At 35.4% G+C, this 14,679-nt stretch overlaps 1 protein-coding gene across 10 annotated transcripts in view; it reads right to left on the bottom strand.

Moving 5' to 3' along the window:
- The window catches only part of CTNND2 (catenin delta 2), a 669,045-nt gene that overhangs the window by 485,875 nt on the left and 168,491 nt on the right, over positions 1-14,679 (bottom strand). The window contains exon 1 of one of the 10 annotated variants that reach the window (XM_048311824.1): positions 7,350-7,412. The exons of the other annotated variants lie outside the window; for them this stretch is intronic. Coding sequence (XP_048167781.1) covers positions 7,350-7,391 — 42 coding nt within the window. The 5' untranslated portion in view covers positions 7,392-7,412. Of the gene's footprint in view, positions 1-7,349; positions 7,413-14,679 lie in introns of those variants that run through there. 10 annotated transcript variants of the gene reach the window in all.

Below are 14,679 nucleotides of genomic sequence, written 5' to 3'. Positions count from 1 at the left end.
GCAAGAATCACTCTACGCATGGAAAATTACTGCAACAAGCTATTTCTTCCTGACTACTGAAAAAAAATCACTGGTTCCAGTCATTTTGATATTCAGCAGCTGCCAAAGCTTTTCCACGTAAATAAAAATCAGTTATTTAAGTATCTACAGAGGCTGAAGTAAACAGAAAACTCTCCTTATTTAAATGCTGGCAATGTTCTTGCACAACACATTTCCAACAAAGAGTAGAAGTTTTGAAGAGAAGGTTACATGGATATAATTTTATTGAACATCCTTGGTGCTCAAATAACAATGGATTGCAAGGACATGGAACTAAATAGGGGTTATCTGTTGGGGAAGCTGACCAGGGCCTCTGCTAGAGCCTCTGCTAGAGCACTGCTGTGTGATTACCAGCCAGAGTCTTTAGCTCCGCTGAAGCAGTACACATTTGCAACTTCTATTCAGGTGACTACCATGGGCTTGCAAGCTTGTACTACTGGTTCTGCTTGTTACTTCTGAATGACCTCTTGCACATTTGAGCTGTGCATCAATGTCTGCTAACTTCAGCAACCACTCATATCCAGGCTGGTTCCACTTTTTTGAGCCACTGTCATCCTACTGCCTCCTACTAGCCCAGAGGTCCACTTCCCTTCACTATGTAAAAGAGGCTTATAGGCAAGATAGAGAGAAGCTTTTTGCCTAGGCCTGTAATGACAGGACAAAGGGCGAAAGCTTTAAATTGAAAGAGGGTAAATTTAGATCTGATAAAAGGAACATTTTTTTTTATGATGAGAACATAAAATATGTTCTATGGAACAGAGAGACTGTAGATGCCCTGTCCCTGGAAGTTCAAGGCCAGGTTGGATGGGGCTTTGAGCAGTCTGGTCCATTGAAACGTGTCCCTGCCCATGGCAGGGGCGTTGGACTGTATGATCTTTAGAGTCTCTTCAAACTGAAATTAAATTATGATTCTACAATTTAATTTCTGTCTACAAGGCACATATGACTGTAGGTCCTTCACAGATGAAGGTTTTTTACAATATATTTATTACCTAACGAAGGATAGAAATTTTGGCCTCAAAATGTTTTCTGTTCAATTAATGGGAAAAAAAAAAATAATGCACATTTGTCCAGTTAACTACTGTTGTGGGAAGTTTTAATTGTCTGGTTAGATCTGGTCAGTCTTTCCCATTTCTGTGTGTACCCTGGAATGATGCTGAAGCCAACTGGGTGTTGTGTAGTCCTCCAGCCTTTTTATTTCTTCAGGTTTTTTAAGCATGGGGTCAGTAACAGCTCTACCTGTTCATACCAATCTTATTTTTGGTTCTCCCTTGGCAGTGATAGTAATAAAGTTCAATCAAACTCTTTTCTAAAAAACATATTTGGAAATAAATACTGTGATTACATTTTTCTGAAATGCAGCAAAATAATTTGGTTTCTTGCTTCAAGCAATTACTGAGCTAATAATTTTCTAAAATCAAAATTGGTACTGATGAAAAAGTCATCTTCCTTTCTAATATTCCTAAAGACTTTCTCTATTAAACAATAAAAATCCTCTTATTTTCCAAAGGCTCCCTAAAGGCAAATTGTCTTCTAAATTTCAAGAGTTTCTTCTATAACACAAAGATGACATACTCAATAAAATCTTCCTTCTAAACTCTGTGCTTCTATTTAAATAGACATATTCCATCAAGCAGTCTCCAAAAATTGACTGGAGAAGAGGCCCTCTCACCTGACTGAAGTTTTCCAGCTCACAACTTCATTGCTAAAACTCATCAAGTCTAACCATTTTTCTTATTCATAAAGAAAGGGAAAATACCCTCACTTTTTACTGCTTCATCCTTGAAGAGAGCTTTACTGTTTAAGCTTTAGTGTCTCATCCCCATGGGCTGCCATCATCAACCCATGTAGAAAACAACAATAAAATGAAATCACCCATAAAGGTCATTCCTTTTGTCCTGTGATAATATGAAGAACCAGAAGCCTAGCAATGAATTCCAGAAATTTAACAACCTGAATAAATTGTCAAGTACAAACCAGAATGAATATAGGATATGACAGTCATTTCACACGAGTCAGTGCACAGAGGTGCAGTCTGAAATCTGCAAAGATATCCTCTTGTTTTTACTGAGGAAAAATGACAGTGAAAGGAAATGATTGTTTTTTATATACATCTTTTTCAGTAAGACAAAATCATTTTTTAAAGATGTGACAAAAGTGTGAAAGAGTAAATTAAATACCATCTGAATGAAAGCACTCCAAAACTGAAACTGAACACCAGTGACTGACCCAAGGCTTCTGATTATTCCAGTTCCTTTCCCTCTCTCTCTTTCCCCTTCTTTTCTCTTTCTCTGTTCCTTTCCCTCCTTCCTTCTTTTCCTTCTTACCTCCCTCCCTCCTTCTTTCCCTTTTATTCCTTGTCCATTTTGTGATAAACAAAACCAACAATCCAAACCAAATCCCAAAATCTGTTAGCTAAAACTTGTTACTCAGCTAATTCTTGAAATAGACTTGTAATGACTCAAGCTGGATGATTACAACACAAATGCTTATTTAACAGCACCATCTTTTGATTGAAAAAAGCTTCAGTCAAGCCTGATCATCAAAATGATGATCTGACTGACAATTTTCATTCATGGAGTTTTATCACTATAAAATACTAGCATTACTTATGTGATAGCACAGAACTCAACATTAAAGAAACTTAGAAACAGTCAAACTGTCCAAGCCCCTAAGATGATCTCTTGATGACTCAGCTTCCAGAACCCAGGCATGACGGTCACCTTAAGGTTTTGAGACTAATATAAAGAAGTAAACACAATACATTTTGTAGATTCAGTAACTACAGCATGTTCAAGGCTTTCAAGTTGCTATTTCTTCCTCACAATATGACCTTACATCTGTTTTTCTTTTTTTCAAATACATTCAATTGACACCTCTGATTCATGTCTATTTCAGAAATACATTGTTCTCTGTCTATTCATTGTTGCCAATTTGTAATTTTAAGACTGTTTTGTTGCCCCAGGGAAAAATCCATAGCAAATGTGCCTCAAAGCAAGGTAATACAGTAAATATAAGCAGTCATAATTTAACATATATCTGAGTAGTTGTGTGTTTCCCACAGAAACTTTCTTTCCAGAAAATAATGATTTATGGCTTGTGATTCCTTTATTTATTAATTCAGTTCCTGCATTAAATAAGTCAGGTGATATATATGACACAAAAGTGAAAACATGCCTCGTTTAGCCTGTTATATATTGCATCAAAATTATATTTTGCAGGGAACAATCTCTCTCATGACAGAACTCACCCAAAAACACAATTTAAATTGGACAAATAAAGATTTTACAACAAAAGACATAATTAGGTGACAGTCAAGGAATAAGTATCCATGATTCAATCTCTGAAGCTTGAAGGAGAAGTGATCTCTTTATTTATACTGCCAAACCCAATGTTAACCACAAGTTACAATCACATGAAATGAAGCTTCTAAAGAACTAAAAAAACCTACTGTGGTTTACACGTTTGTATCTCCTGCTCATCCTGTGCTGACATAACAACAGCAGTGTGATACCATACTTTTATTCTCTAAGTTCCAAGGGCTTCAATTAAAATCACAGTTCGAGTTTACCAGATTCACTTTGAAGACATGAGATTCTTTTTCTTCCAGATGTTGCACTCCAATAAGACAAAGCCTGCAGACTTATTATAAGGGACAATGACAAGGAAGATACAAGATTTCAATTGAGTAAACCAAAAAGATTTTAACCAACATAATAATGCGAAAAATACTGCTCTCTTCCTGACAGGCCTGAACTTCAGAGATTAAGATGATGGTGTAATACCCAACAAGTTTTTCTTTGGAAATAAGAAACAGTAGCACATCCTTATTATAGAAACTGAAAGCGATTACATCACATTACCATGGGACCACTTATGCAAAATATGCAGGAATAACAGGAGAAACAGTAATCAGAAAATGTGTCATTGACTTTATAAAACCCAATGTTACCATTTCCTCTCTCCTCAACATGCAAAAAAGCTTGCTATCAGCAATGATTTTCTGGCTCTTTCTAACTTTAGAATTTTAATACTATGCACTTCAAAAACTGTACCACATTATCCATTGAAACAGAATGCTGTATAAATTAAGTACAATAAAAGACCATGACCATGTAGAATGACAATGCAAAATAAGTAGACACCTTTGTCTGTAATTGCTCAGTGCCTCAGTTCCCCATCACTCAAAGACAGAATCTATATTCTTCCACTGTAGTACAGTCTGTGCTATTAGAAATTATCATGGAAAAGCCAAGGAGGAATTTAAAAAAATCCATCTTAAATCACAAGACAAATGGTAATAATTAATAGGACCCAAGGCTGAAAGAAGGCAAAACAAATTACTGAATAACCAAGTGAATATTAAACCCTTATACATTAAAGAAGGCAAATGCTGCGGAAAATTGTGCTGTGATCATGTAACAGGAGACTTTCTGAGAGTGAACATAAATAGTTTCCTGACAAATCTTAATCCTAATTACTCAAGTTTTGAGCAACTGATTTAATAACCCTACATCACTTCTGCTCTCTTTCTGCAATCATTTAAAAAATTAACAATATCATATTTGGTCCTATTGTCTAAAATTCATGAAGCAGAATAACCAGGAGAATGTCATTCAACTTCTCTGAAATTCACAAAGCTCCTCACTTTCAAATAATATTTTTCCAGCATCTTCATTTACTTCCTACTCCAGTTTCTTCTGTAGGCATTTATCTCTGATGTGAAAGCCTGTCAAATTCTTTTTGATATGTAAGGATGCTACATCCTCTAAATTTTCCTTATCTTTCTTACCACTAGTATCTTCAAAGAACTCAAACAGATTAGCTCAGCATGACCTCTTCTGCCTGAATTCATTCTGGATATCCTTTATCAAACTGTTTTACTAGGTGTTATTCTGCCACATCTTTCTCAAAATAGGGGCTTTGGGATATTGTTTCTTCGTTTTACTCTCCCTTCAGACAACTGTTGTGCCATCTAAGAAACCTCAAGAATTGTATTGAAAATTTAATTAATCTTCATAGCAGCAAGTGAGAGTTGAGCTCAGGGGTTTTTTTAACATTAGATACTTTGCAGATAATGCATATATTTAATAAAGGCTGTATCTATTCTCACTGTACTGCATCTCAGGTCTCTGCACAGAATTCCTGTACCTGTTTCTTGCCTATTTTGCCAGCGCCATCTAGTTTCAGGTAGTAAGTAAGCTGACCTATGTTTTTGATAAATACCCAAGCCCTCAGAGACAGAATTTCTCCACATGCACTTTTTAAGCAGCCAAGGCTATTTGAGTTAGTGTTAGAATGGAAAAGAACCTCTCAGTGCCTGAGATTTTTGAAACTTTTCTCCTGAGCTGCATTTCACTACAATTATACGGGACTGCGAACTATTTTTAGCTGTTTCTAGCAACAATTTCAGGGTAGGAAACCTACCTTGACACACCTCCCACCTGACGGAGGAGCACATTAGCATATAACTGCACACAAGCAGAGAAGGTAGGATAAGCAATGAACAAAAGCAAGACCACTGATCTTACAGAGAAGAGAGAGAGTTCCTATGGAAAGGCAAACCCTCGCAACACATCTAGTTTGTATTATAAACACAAATAATTCTAGTTTTCTCTTTCACTGTGTGACTTTTTCTTCTATGATTTTAGCCTCTTGCCTCTCAAAACCCCTCTCACTTGCAGTACATCCATATTTATCCTCCATAAGGAACAAAGCATCTCATACCACATTTTCAGCCATAATACTACACATTTAGGCCTTTTTGTGTGGTGACTAGCTTCTGTTTTTCTTTGCCTCTCCTTCCAATTAGAAATTCTACTTTTCATGGTTGCCATCACCAGTTTACTGGTTCTCTCTACTTCATTCTTTATTTCAATTCTACACCATTACTACTAAATAATAGTGTTCAGTCTCTTTCTTTACTTCTTTGCATTTTAATATTCTCAGTGTGTTCTTAATTATAATAAGCTACAATTGTTTTTGTTCCTTTCTCACATATTTTAGGTATTCAGTATGACTTTCAGGTATGGATTACTCAACACTTACATATCTCTTTACTCTCCAATGCAGACCTTTCAGATGTCATGGAGTTTTCCTCAAATCATTCCACTTTCCTTGAGAGTCTGTTTTTCAGAGGTCACGTATTTTCCTGCTACTGCTTACAGAACCCATTTTTGGTGTAGTAAATTCTAGGTGCTGTCCCTGATGAATGTATTTATCACACTTGACTCTTAGCCAGTAATTTTCTATGTCCAGTGTAGCTTTTGACTGTATTGATTGTTCAGCATTCTGCATTTGAGACTGAAATTGCATTTGCAGCTTAGGTTATACTGTCAAAATGTCTGGTTCCCACTTCTGAGAGGGAATTTCCCTACATTAGAGGAAGCACTTCTGGCCTTTTGTGCTCCCCAGTATCTGACTGCCAGAGAAATCTGCCAGCTTTGATTAGCACAGAGTCAGGAGAGGACATTCATTGGCATAACTGGAGTTGAGTTCCAGACCAAATGGCAAAGCTTGTTTATTCTCCCCTCATGTTATCCTCTCCCCTCTCTCTCCTCAATCCCCTCACTTTCTTTTCATTGCACCGTTCTTTTTGTGGGCTCCTGCCTCTTAACTTCCTACTTCCTTTTCATCTACTTAAAACCAACGAAACACTCTTTCCAGCTCTTTCATTCTGTTGGAAGAGGATGCTATCCAGGATCCAATACTGCCATAAGCTTTAACTCAGTGTCCCACCTTGGGGTTCCCTCAGGACATCTCACAGGGAAGCGGAGGAGGCTCACAATGCCCTCGTACAATCCTTGGGCAGCATATTCTTGGTACCAGCTAGACCCCGCTGTGTGTACTGAGAAGCTCCTGCTAAGCTGTTGTGCTTATGAGATCATTTGTGGGAACACAGTGAACAAGAGTTGCTTGTCTTTGTCCCTATTCTGTATTTAGCTGTCACCAATAACCTTTTTTTGTGCCAACTGTTCAATGTTTGAAACCATTGTTCTTTTTTCTGCTTTTGCTTCCTGCCAGATTTTTCTATTACCCTTGTAATTACCTACTTGAATGAATTTTTTTACTACCAATGTAAAATGGGATGGTTTCAATGAGTAAGTCATTACACAATCCAAAGATATGTGTTAAAGCTAGATTTTATAATACCAGTAGTTACATTTGTTGATGATTATATTCATATTTCATAACATGAAAAAAAGGAACTATAAGAACCTCATAATAGTATCTAATCCTTAAGAATTAAGTATTATATTATTTTCAAATCAGCTTTAAATACCGAAATCAAATGAATCTGGGCAACTAACCTGAATATAATGAAATGTGACTCCTGCAGGTAAAATAGGCATTTTGGTATTATTCTCTATCTCCCTGTTTGGGGGAAGAAAAAAATATAAAAGCAATGAACTCTTTCATTTCTTGTCTTTTTTCAGGAACAAACTAACATATGTTTATATCTGGTGACACCTTCATACCTGCCCCACCCCCCCCCAGATACGCCTTCTTTACCCATTTAATATGATGACACAGGCTTCATACCATCAGCATTGTGTTTTCTTCGATCGGTTCTTTTTCATTTGTATTTCTGGGTTGGTATACTGCAAATAAACAGCTGAGCTAACTGAATTTATGTTCTAGGGCAAAACCCCAAGTTGGATCTCCACTAGGGACAGCCTGATTAAAGGATTGTATTCTGATTTCAATGGCAAGCATCAGTCCTCAGTTCCACAGAAGTCAAAAGTGTTAAAAAGCCAACTGCCTACTATAAATGTAAATTAAATTCCTTTCCTTGTCATATTTTTACTTTTATTGAGGAATTTGAGATATCCAAACTCCCAGATTAGAAAAAAACCAACAAACTGTTGAATAGAAAACAGAATAATCACAAACAAACAAAAAACCCCCCAAAAAACAAAACAAAACCACAAACCAAAACCAACCAAAAAAACATCCTAACCCTGAAAAAATCTTGTGCAGATTCTATTAAAATTTATTTTTTTGTAATCATATAAGAGGGAAGATTGCAAAAGACAGCCAATCTTTCTTAAAAGGATTTGCCTCCTTTCTAAAGATTTACAGTCTTTTTGCGTGGAGAGAAACACTCTCTCATATCAGATTATATCAGATGATTCTGTGTAAAAATAAGAGTTCAAACGTCATTTTAAATAAGATTTATTGTTCCTCTCATAATTTCTCTCTTTCAAATGTAAAATTCCTAAGGTACTCACTGGCTCAAAACCCAACAGTGGTTATTTGTTTTTCTTGTACAGGCTTATTTTGATTTCATTGAATACCTGCAGCAGTTTCTGAAACATGCATGTAAAAAGCAAAAAATCCCTATATTGAGTGAGTATCCACACATCCACACATACAAAACCCCCCAACAAACTAAAAAACCCTACACACCAGGCTTATCACTTCTCTACAATTTGCTGTGGAATAAAATGATAAAATTTTCTCTTCTGTCTCAGCCAAGATTACCAATTCAGCTTATAAAATGTAAAAACACACTCATGTTTATTTGAAGTTCTAAAGAATTATTTAAACTGCCCTTTTAATGTTCCCTCTTAGGCATTCCACATCTTTCAAACACCTTCTTGCATAAATATTTATTGTAGTATAGAAAGATGCCTTTTATTCTTGTTCATGGTTCTTTGCTTTAAATCAAAATGAAATTAAGTCACTAAGTTTTAACACTCTCTTTCTATTTTTTTCTATCCTTCAAAAAATTTACTTCCTTAGTCAGTAATCATTAAGACACATTTCACTTAATTTTTAAATGTCTGAATATGGATACAACTTTTAACTACAGAAATGAACAAGGAAGGTCTTAGTGTGATCAAGTGAGGTTGGGGACAAAATTAAAGGCTATCAATATATGTCTCAAGAATTAAATGAACAATTCACTCCGTACGTAGAAAGGACAGCTGTTTAAGAAGGAGTAAAGGAGAATGACATGTTGAACAGGAACAAACAGCAATGTCCAAATTGGAAGAAAGTATTGCAGAAAAAAATCATAGATCTTATTATGTTCAAACCAAGACATGGTGAAATTTAATGACTGACTACTAATGCAGCTAATATAGTGTTACTCAATGATGAAAAGCAGCCAGTGCATTGAATGACTGTAAAACATCATAACTGGGTTTCAGAAAGGGAAGAGCAGCTTACAGATGACTAGAGATAGATTAAATGCTTGTGTCCATGACACAGACCAAGAGGGATTTTGTGCTTTTGATGCTTTGCTTTTTGAAGGGCCTAAGAGCCCCTCAGCTGTGGGTCTGGATCCCTTTTGTGTCCATGACACAGACCAAGAGGTATTTTGTGCTTTTGATGCTTTGCTTTTTGAATGGTCTAAGAGCCCCACAGCTGTGGGTCTGGATCCCTTTCCTCAAGCTGTGAGGGAAGTGCTTTTTAGAGCCTCAGTGGCAGCATTTTCTCTGCTGTTCTTATGCAATTGCTCTTGTGGTGTTATTCCTACAGCCTTTTACCTGCTGCAGACCCTAACAGTGTTTTTGTGGTGAAGGGAAGGAACTGTCACTGGTCACTCCTTCCTTCTCCTCTTTTGACTGTGGCTCCTGCTTTATATTTGGCCAATCAATACATGCATGCAGAGAGCTTAACAGTGTGGGGTCCCCCAGCACTTCTCCTGCCTACTGGGGGAGTTTGTCCTTTCTCTCTCGTTCCTCTCCTCTTCTTTTTCCATTTCCCCACATAAGAGATTCACCACTGGAGTCAATATGTGCCTCATAAGCCACAGATCTCTCATCAGTATATACATAACTCTCGTATTCCTTTTTCTACACACATGCTTATGGCTGTTTGAAGTCTGGACACTGAGGTACGTCAAAGTTTGTACTAGCTTGATGTAACACTGATTATATCAAGTACAAATGGAACTGCTATAAATCATTGAATCTAATCCTTCTGTTTTATGAAGGATTAATACAATTGTTAATAAAAGTAATAAAATTGAGTAATAAAATTGTTTTGAACAGTGACATTTGAGTTCTTATTTATATATTATCAAGGGCTGGTGAAAATATTTTGTAGTAAGTAACTATATCCCCTTTGGCTTCCAAAACAAAAGAACTTACAAGGTTTCTCTGAACTAAGCATTCATTTTAAAACACAGTACACGCAGTAGAATAATCTTGATATGTGATAATTCTTGTAACAGTTTATCAAATTCTTTTAATAGTTTATACTTTTATTATTAACAATTTTTTACCTGAGTCTGAATTTTCATAGCTTCAATTTCCAAGTTTGGATGATTTACTTCTGGTGGACTACAGATTAACCCTGTTATCAGGTATCTTTTTTCCAGTTTATCATCCTCTTGATAAACAAATCAGATCAAGTTCCATGAATCTTTCACCACAGAGGAAGTTTTCTTGATCTTTGGTCATTCTCATTCTGTAAATACTCTCAAGTTTATCAGCATCTTTCTTGAACTGTTGACACACAAGAACTAGGTAGTAAACTCCTGTAGGACTTGAATTAAAAACAAAGATACTCTTAAAATAATCACTCCACTCCAACTAAGTAACACGCTTGGCTTTAAAGTCACACTTGAAACTGTCCCATCCTGACTTCCAATCATTTCCCCAATAAAGCTGACTACTTTTAAGTATGGTCTGAAATCTTTGTGTATACAAGATACAAAGATATATCTATATATCCATCTCTATCTATCCATCTATCATGCATGACTTCTTCTTTGTCCCTTCACAGATAACATTGATTAACCCATCTGTAAATTCGCTAGCCATGACTGCTCCTTTACCAATAATAAGCCTTTTCCAACAGTAGTATCCATCCTTAAGGTACCTGCAAATATCTAAAGCAACAAGCTTGTTTTGTCATCTGGGACACTACCAAAAAAACTTACAGAAAAAAGAGAAAGCTTTTTCGCTGTCCACTATACCTAGAGGCATTTGAAGGCTTTTCCCTGATACATCTGAAATTCATCAAAAGCCTGGTTTTCAAATCATTTAATGCACTCTATTTTTATTTCTTAGCATAGAGATAATATTAAATCAAGTATATTAGGAAAGCCTATTCTACTATTTCTGTCATGTTTATTAATGCAATTTGAATTCAATTTTTTAAAAAAAGGATAATCATCTTGTTTCTTCAGTTCTTAATTAAACAGCAATGATTCTGTTTCCTCTTTGAACGTTGTAGTAGTAATACTGATAACAATAAGCCCCCCATTAGCTGAAGTAACTTTTTGACTGTTAATATGCTGTGCAATATCAACTCCTGTTATATTTCAAAAACCACTCTTTTGTTGCCTTAACTTTCCTTGTTACACTTCTGTTTATAGTTCTTACCAGCTATTTGCTAAATGTTTCAGATTCCATCAGATTGTATTTACATCCAATGGCTTGAACTTTTAATCTATTTGGGTGTGTACACATACACATATTTATATACTTGGAAACTGCCTTCAGATTGCATTTTTCTTGATGCTGCTCTTTTCTATCCCAGTTTATTTCTAACTGGCATTATGTTCTAGCTGTCTGGAAAATTAATTGCTTCCCAATTATTATTTATCTTTCTTTCTTAAGTCATTTCTTCCAGATAATATGCCTTATAATGGTTTTCACTGTTATGAAATTGGCTACTTAGAAACAGCACCTATATAATTTTTATTAACTTATATTTTAATCCATTTCAATGCAATAAATAATAATCTGATATTTTATAGAGATCATTTCATTAACCTTTATTTAACAGATCAGATCAGATGCAAAAAGGATCTTTCAATTATTAACTTAAGCTCAAAAAGTCACCTCTCCACACTTACGATCTGAGAACTCTAAGAATACTCTTTCTTCCTTTTTCTGGTCACGATTTGCTGTGGCAGGATGGGTTTTTTAGTTGTGATTTTCTGAGCTACTTGTAATTCTGGAATATGACCACAGACTAAAGAAACCTTAAAACCTATCACACTTACTGATGTTTTAATTTCTTCTGTGTTTTTCATTCATCTTGATAGGCCTTTCTCATTTTTGCTCTTAGCCAGTTTCACAAATTGCTGCTCTTATTTTGTGCGATGGAATTCTGATGTATCCCATCCCATGGACAAGCAGGTTTTCACTGTTACAAATTATTCACAAGAATAAGAATCAGAAAAAGAATGGCATAATTGGGAATTTCCATTCTAGTACACATAGTTGATACAAAACACTTCCCTATTCCAGGGGAATCTGCCATTAAAAGTAAAACAAACCCAGCTCCTAGTTAATAACTTTGACAAGGAACATGCAGAGTTAGAAATACCAAATGCAGAAAACATCTTGGAAAATGAGTTGTCTAAAGCATCAAATAAAGTATCACAGAGAAGAGATTTTAATAAGTGTAACAGTCCATGGCAAATCACCTTTACAACTCTATGAAAAAGGACCCCATGAAATGGAGTTAAAATTTTGTTTAAAAAAAAAAAGTCATAAACAAGCTAAGAGTCTTTCTAAGGCTACCATGATGGATATTATGAAACCAACATTTTAAGGAGTACTGCAATAAGAAAAATAAAAAATAAATTATGACAAAAAGAGATGAAAATATTTCTTAGAAATTTATTTCTGCTGTAGAGTGTTGCATCCAAAATATAGAACTGACCAGTTATTCTACATGTGATGAATGAAAAGGATTAGGACTGTTTCAATTCCCTTTTACCACTGAAAAGAACAAAACACCTGAGGGGTTTTTTGCACTCCTCTCAAATATACTGATAAACTATTGAAATTGTTGCATTTCACCTCAGTTGATCATCATCATTTAAGCTATATGACTTAATAAGTGTGCTTATTTTGAATTTCTGTAACTGAAATACTGTAAAAATCTACCAAATCTGTGGAGAGCTTGAGAAAAGGAGGGGGAAGCTAAAATAACTTTGAGCAATTTTACGTTTATTCGTATCTTCTAAAGGGATTTGAGATGAAAAACAGTTAGAAAACACAGTGTGGGATGAAAGAAGATCAGTGAAGGCTGAAAAAGGATTAATTGATTGTCATTATAAGCTGTAGTAAAATAGAGGTCAATTAAATGAGTGAATTGCAAAGAAATATACTTGTAATATTAATATTAAGCATTTATTTAACACTTATCAGAGAAGTGCTTTGCAAACAATTAATTAGTTTATACAAAGAACAAATTACATTGACCGGGGGAGAGCAAGGTTAAGAAGGCCAGAAAGTTGATTTAATTCCATCTTTTCTTTTGCCTTTGTTTCGAGCAGCATTGATTCTATTGTATTACAAAACAAGTTACCTTAGAATAGGAAGTTAAGAAGACAAGGAGAATTAACTATGGCTCAACAGGTTTGAACTACTATCTCAATTTAAAATATTCTTTTTGTCTCTTGATTACTAGCTTATACACAGCTGACACTGTTTTATTAAACAAATGGAGAAATTCAAGTGTCAGATATAAATGAAGTAACCTTTTAAGCTTGCAAAGAAATACTCATGTTTGTACAGTAAACTGTTGAGAAAGACAAGTTTATGTAAATGTAGATTTTTAGTCAAGCATATTATGATCTGAGCCTATGATTCAAATGTAATTTGAAGCTGAGTAAATCCATCAAACATCCTCAATTGCCGGAAACAATACAGTGAATGCAAGTGTAAAAGCAAGGGTGTTGCAAGTCCAATGCTTGAACACGTACTTAAGAAGAATGATACCTGGAAAACTTAATTAAACAGAGATGTTTTGTGCTTGTTGGGTGTTTGGTTTTTTGGATTGTTTTTTTGGTTTTGTTTTTTTTTTTTTAATTTACAGGAAAAGGTAATTTCTCCAGTCTTTTGGTAGAATACAAGCATACAAACAAAACATGCTTTTTTGCCAGTTTTTTACCCATTTTTGAGAGAGGCTGTGAGTACATTAGCAATTCCATTTGGACAAACAGTGTAATCTCAAACCAAATTTTCTGGTTCACTTCACTGTGTTTCCTATGTGCTTGCTCAGTTCTCAGAGCAGTTTTGAGAACAAATTAGATTTTAGAAAAATCAACTAGAAGTACTGCACCAAAGTGCTCTACAACTTTGGTGGGGATAATTAGGTCCAAACTCCTACAGAGCTGACACTGCCACATGCAACTTCAGCACCACTAAAAGTTTGTAAAGCACAGCAAACATGAGGAGGCTTCTCCACTACACCAAGTGACTGCCAATGACTGAAAATCCTCAACTTTTTCTTCAACTCTGCTGTTCCTTCTTCAGCCACATGCATTTTCTGCTCTGAAAGCCTTTATTTTCTTTACCTGCACTTTCTTCTACTGCAACCACCTTTGGTTAAACTAATTTTTGCTACTATTACCTCTTACAATTTTCTACATTTAACTAACTTCTGTTCTATCAGTTAATGGCTACCTCTTCCCACTCTTGGGAAAAGAAAAGTGACTTCACGCCCCAACAATATGATACTATCTATGTATTTTAACCTGTAAAAGAGGACTGAAAGTGTCTTGGGAAGTGGTTCAGCCTGATGACAGCAGCTGCAGGTTTGTAACTTATGACTGCAGTCTACTGTGAGAGGAATGCTTCATTACACCAAAAAAGGTGATGTCAAGTTTCTTGAAAACAAGGAATAATAATCATAATCCAACAAGTAAAAGCATTTTAGGTATGA

The sequence above is a fragment of the Corvus hawaiiensis genome, chromosome 1 (genome assembly GCF_020740725.1).
Source record: "Corvus hawaiiensis isolate bCorHaw1 chromosome 1, bCorHaw1.pri.cur, whole genome shotgun sequence".
NCBI classification, from domain to species: Eukaryota; Metazoa; Chordata; class Aves; order Passeriformes; family Corvidae; genus Corvus; species Corvus hawaiiensis.
The sequence above is the reverse complement of the archived record's forward strand: the minus strand, read 5'-3'. Positions and strand labels throughout refer to the sequence as shown.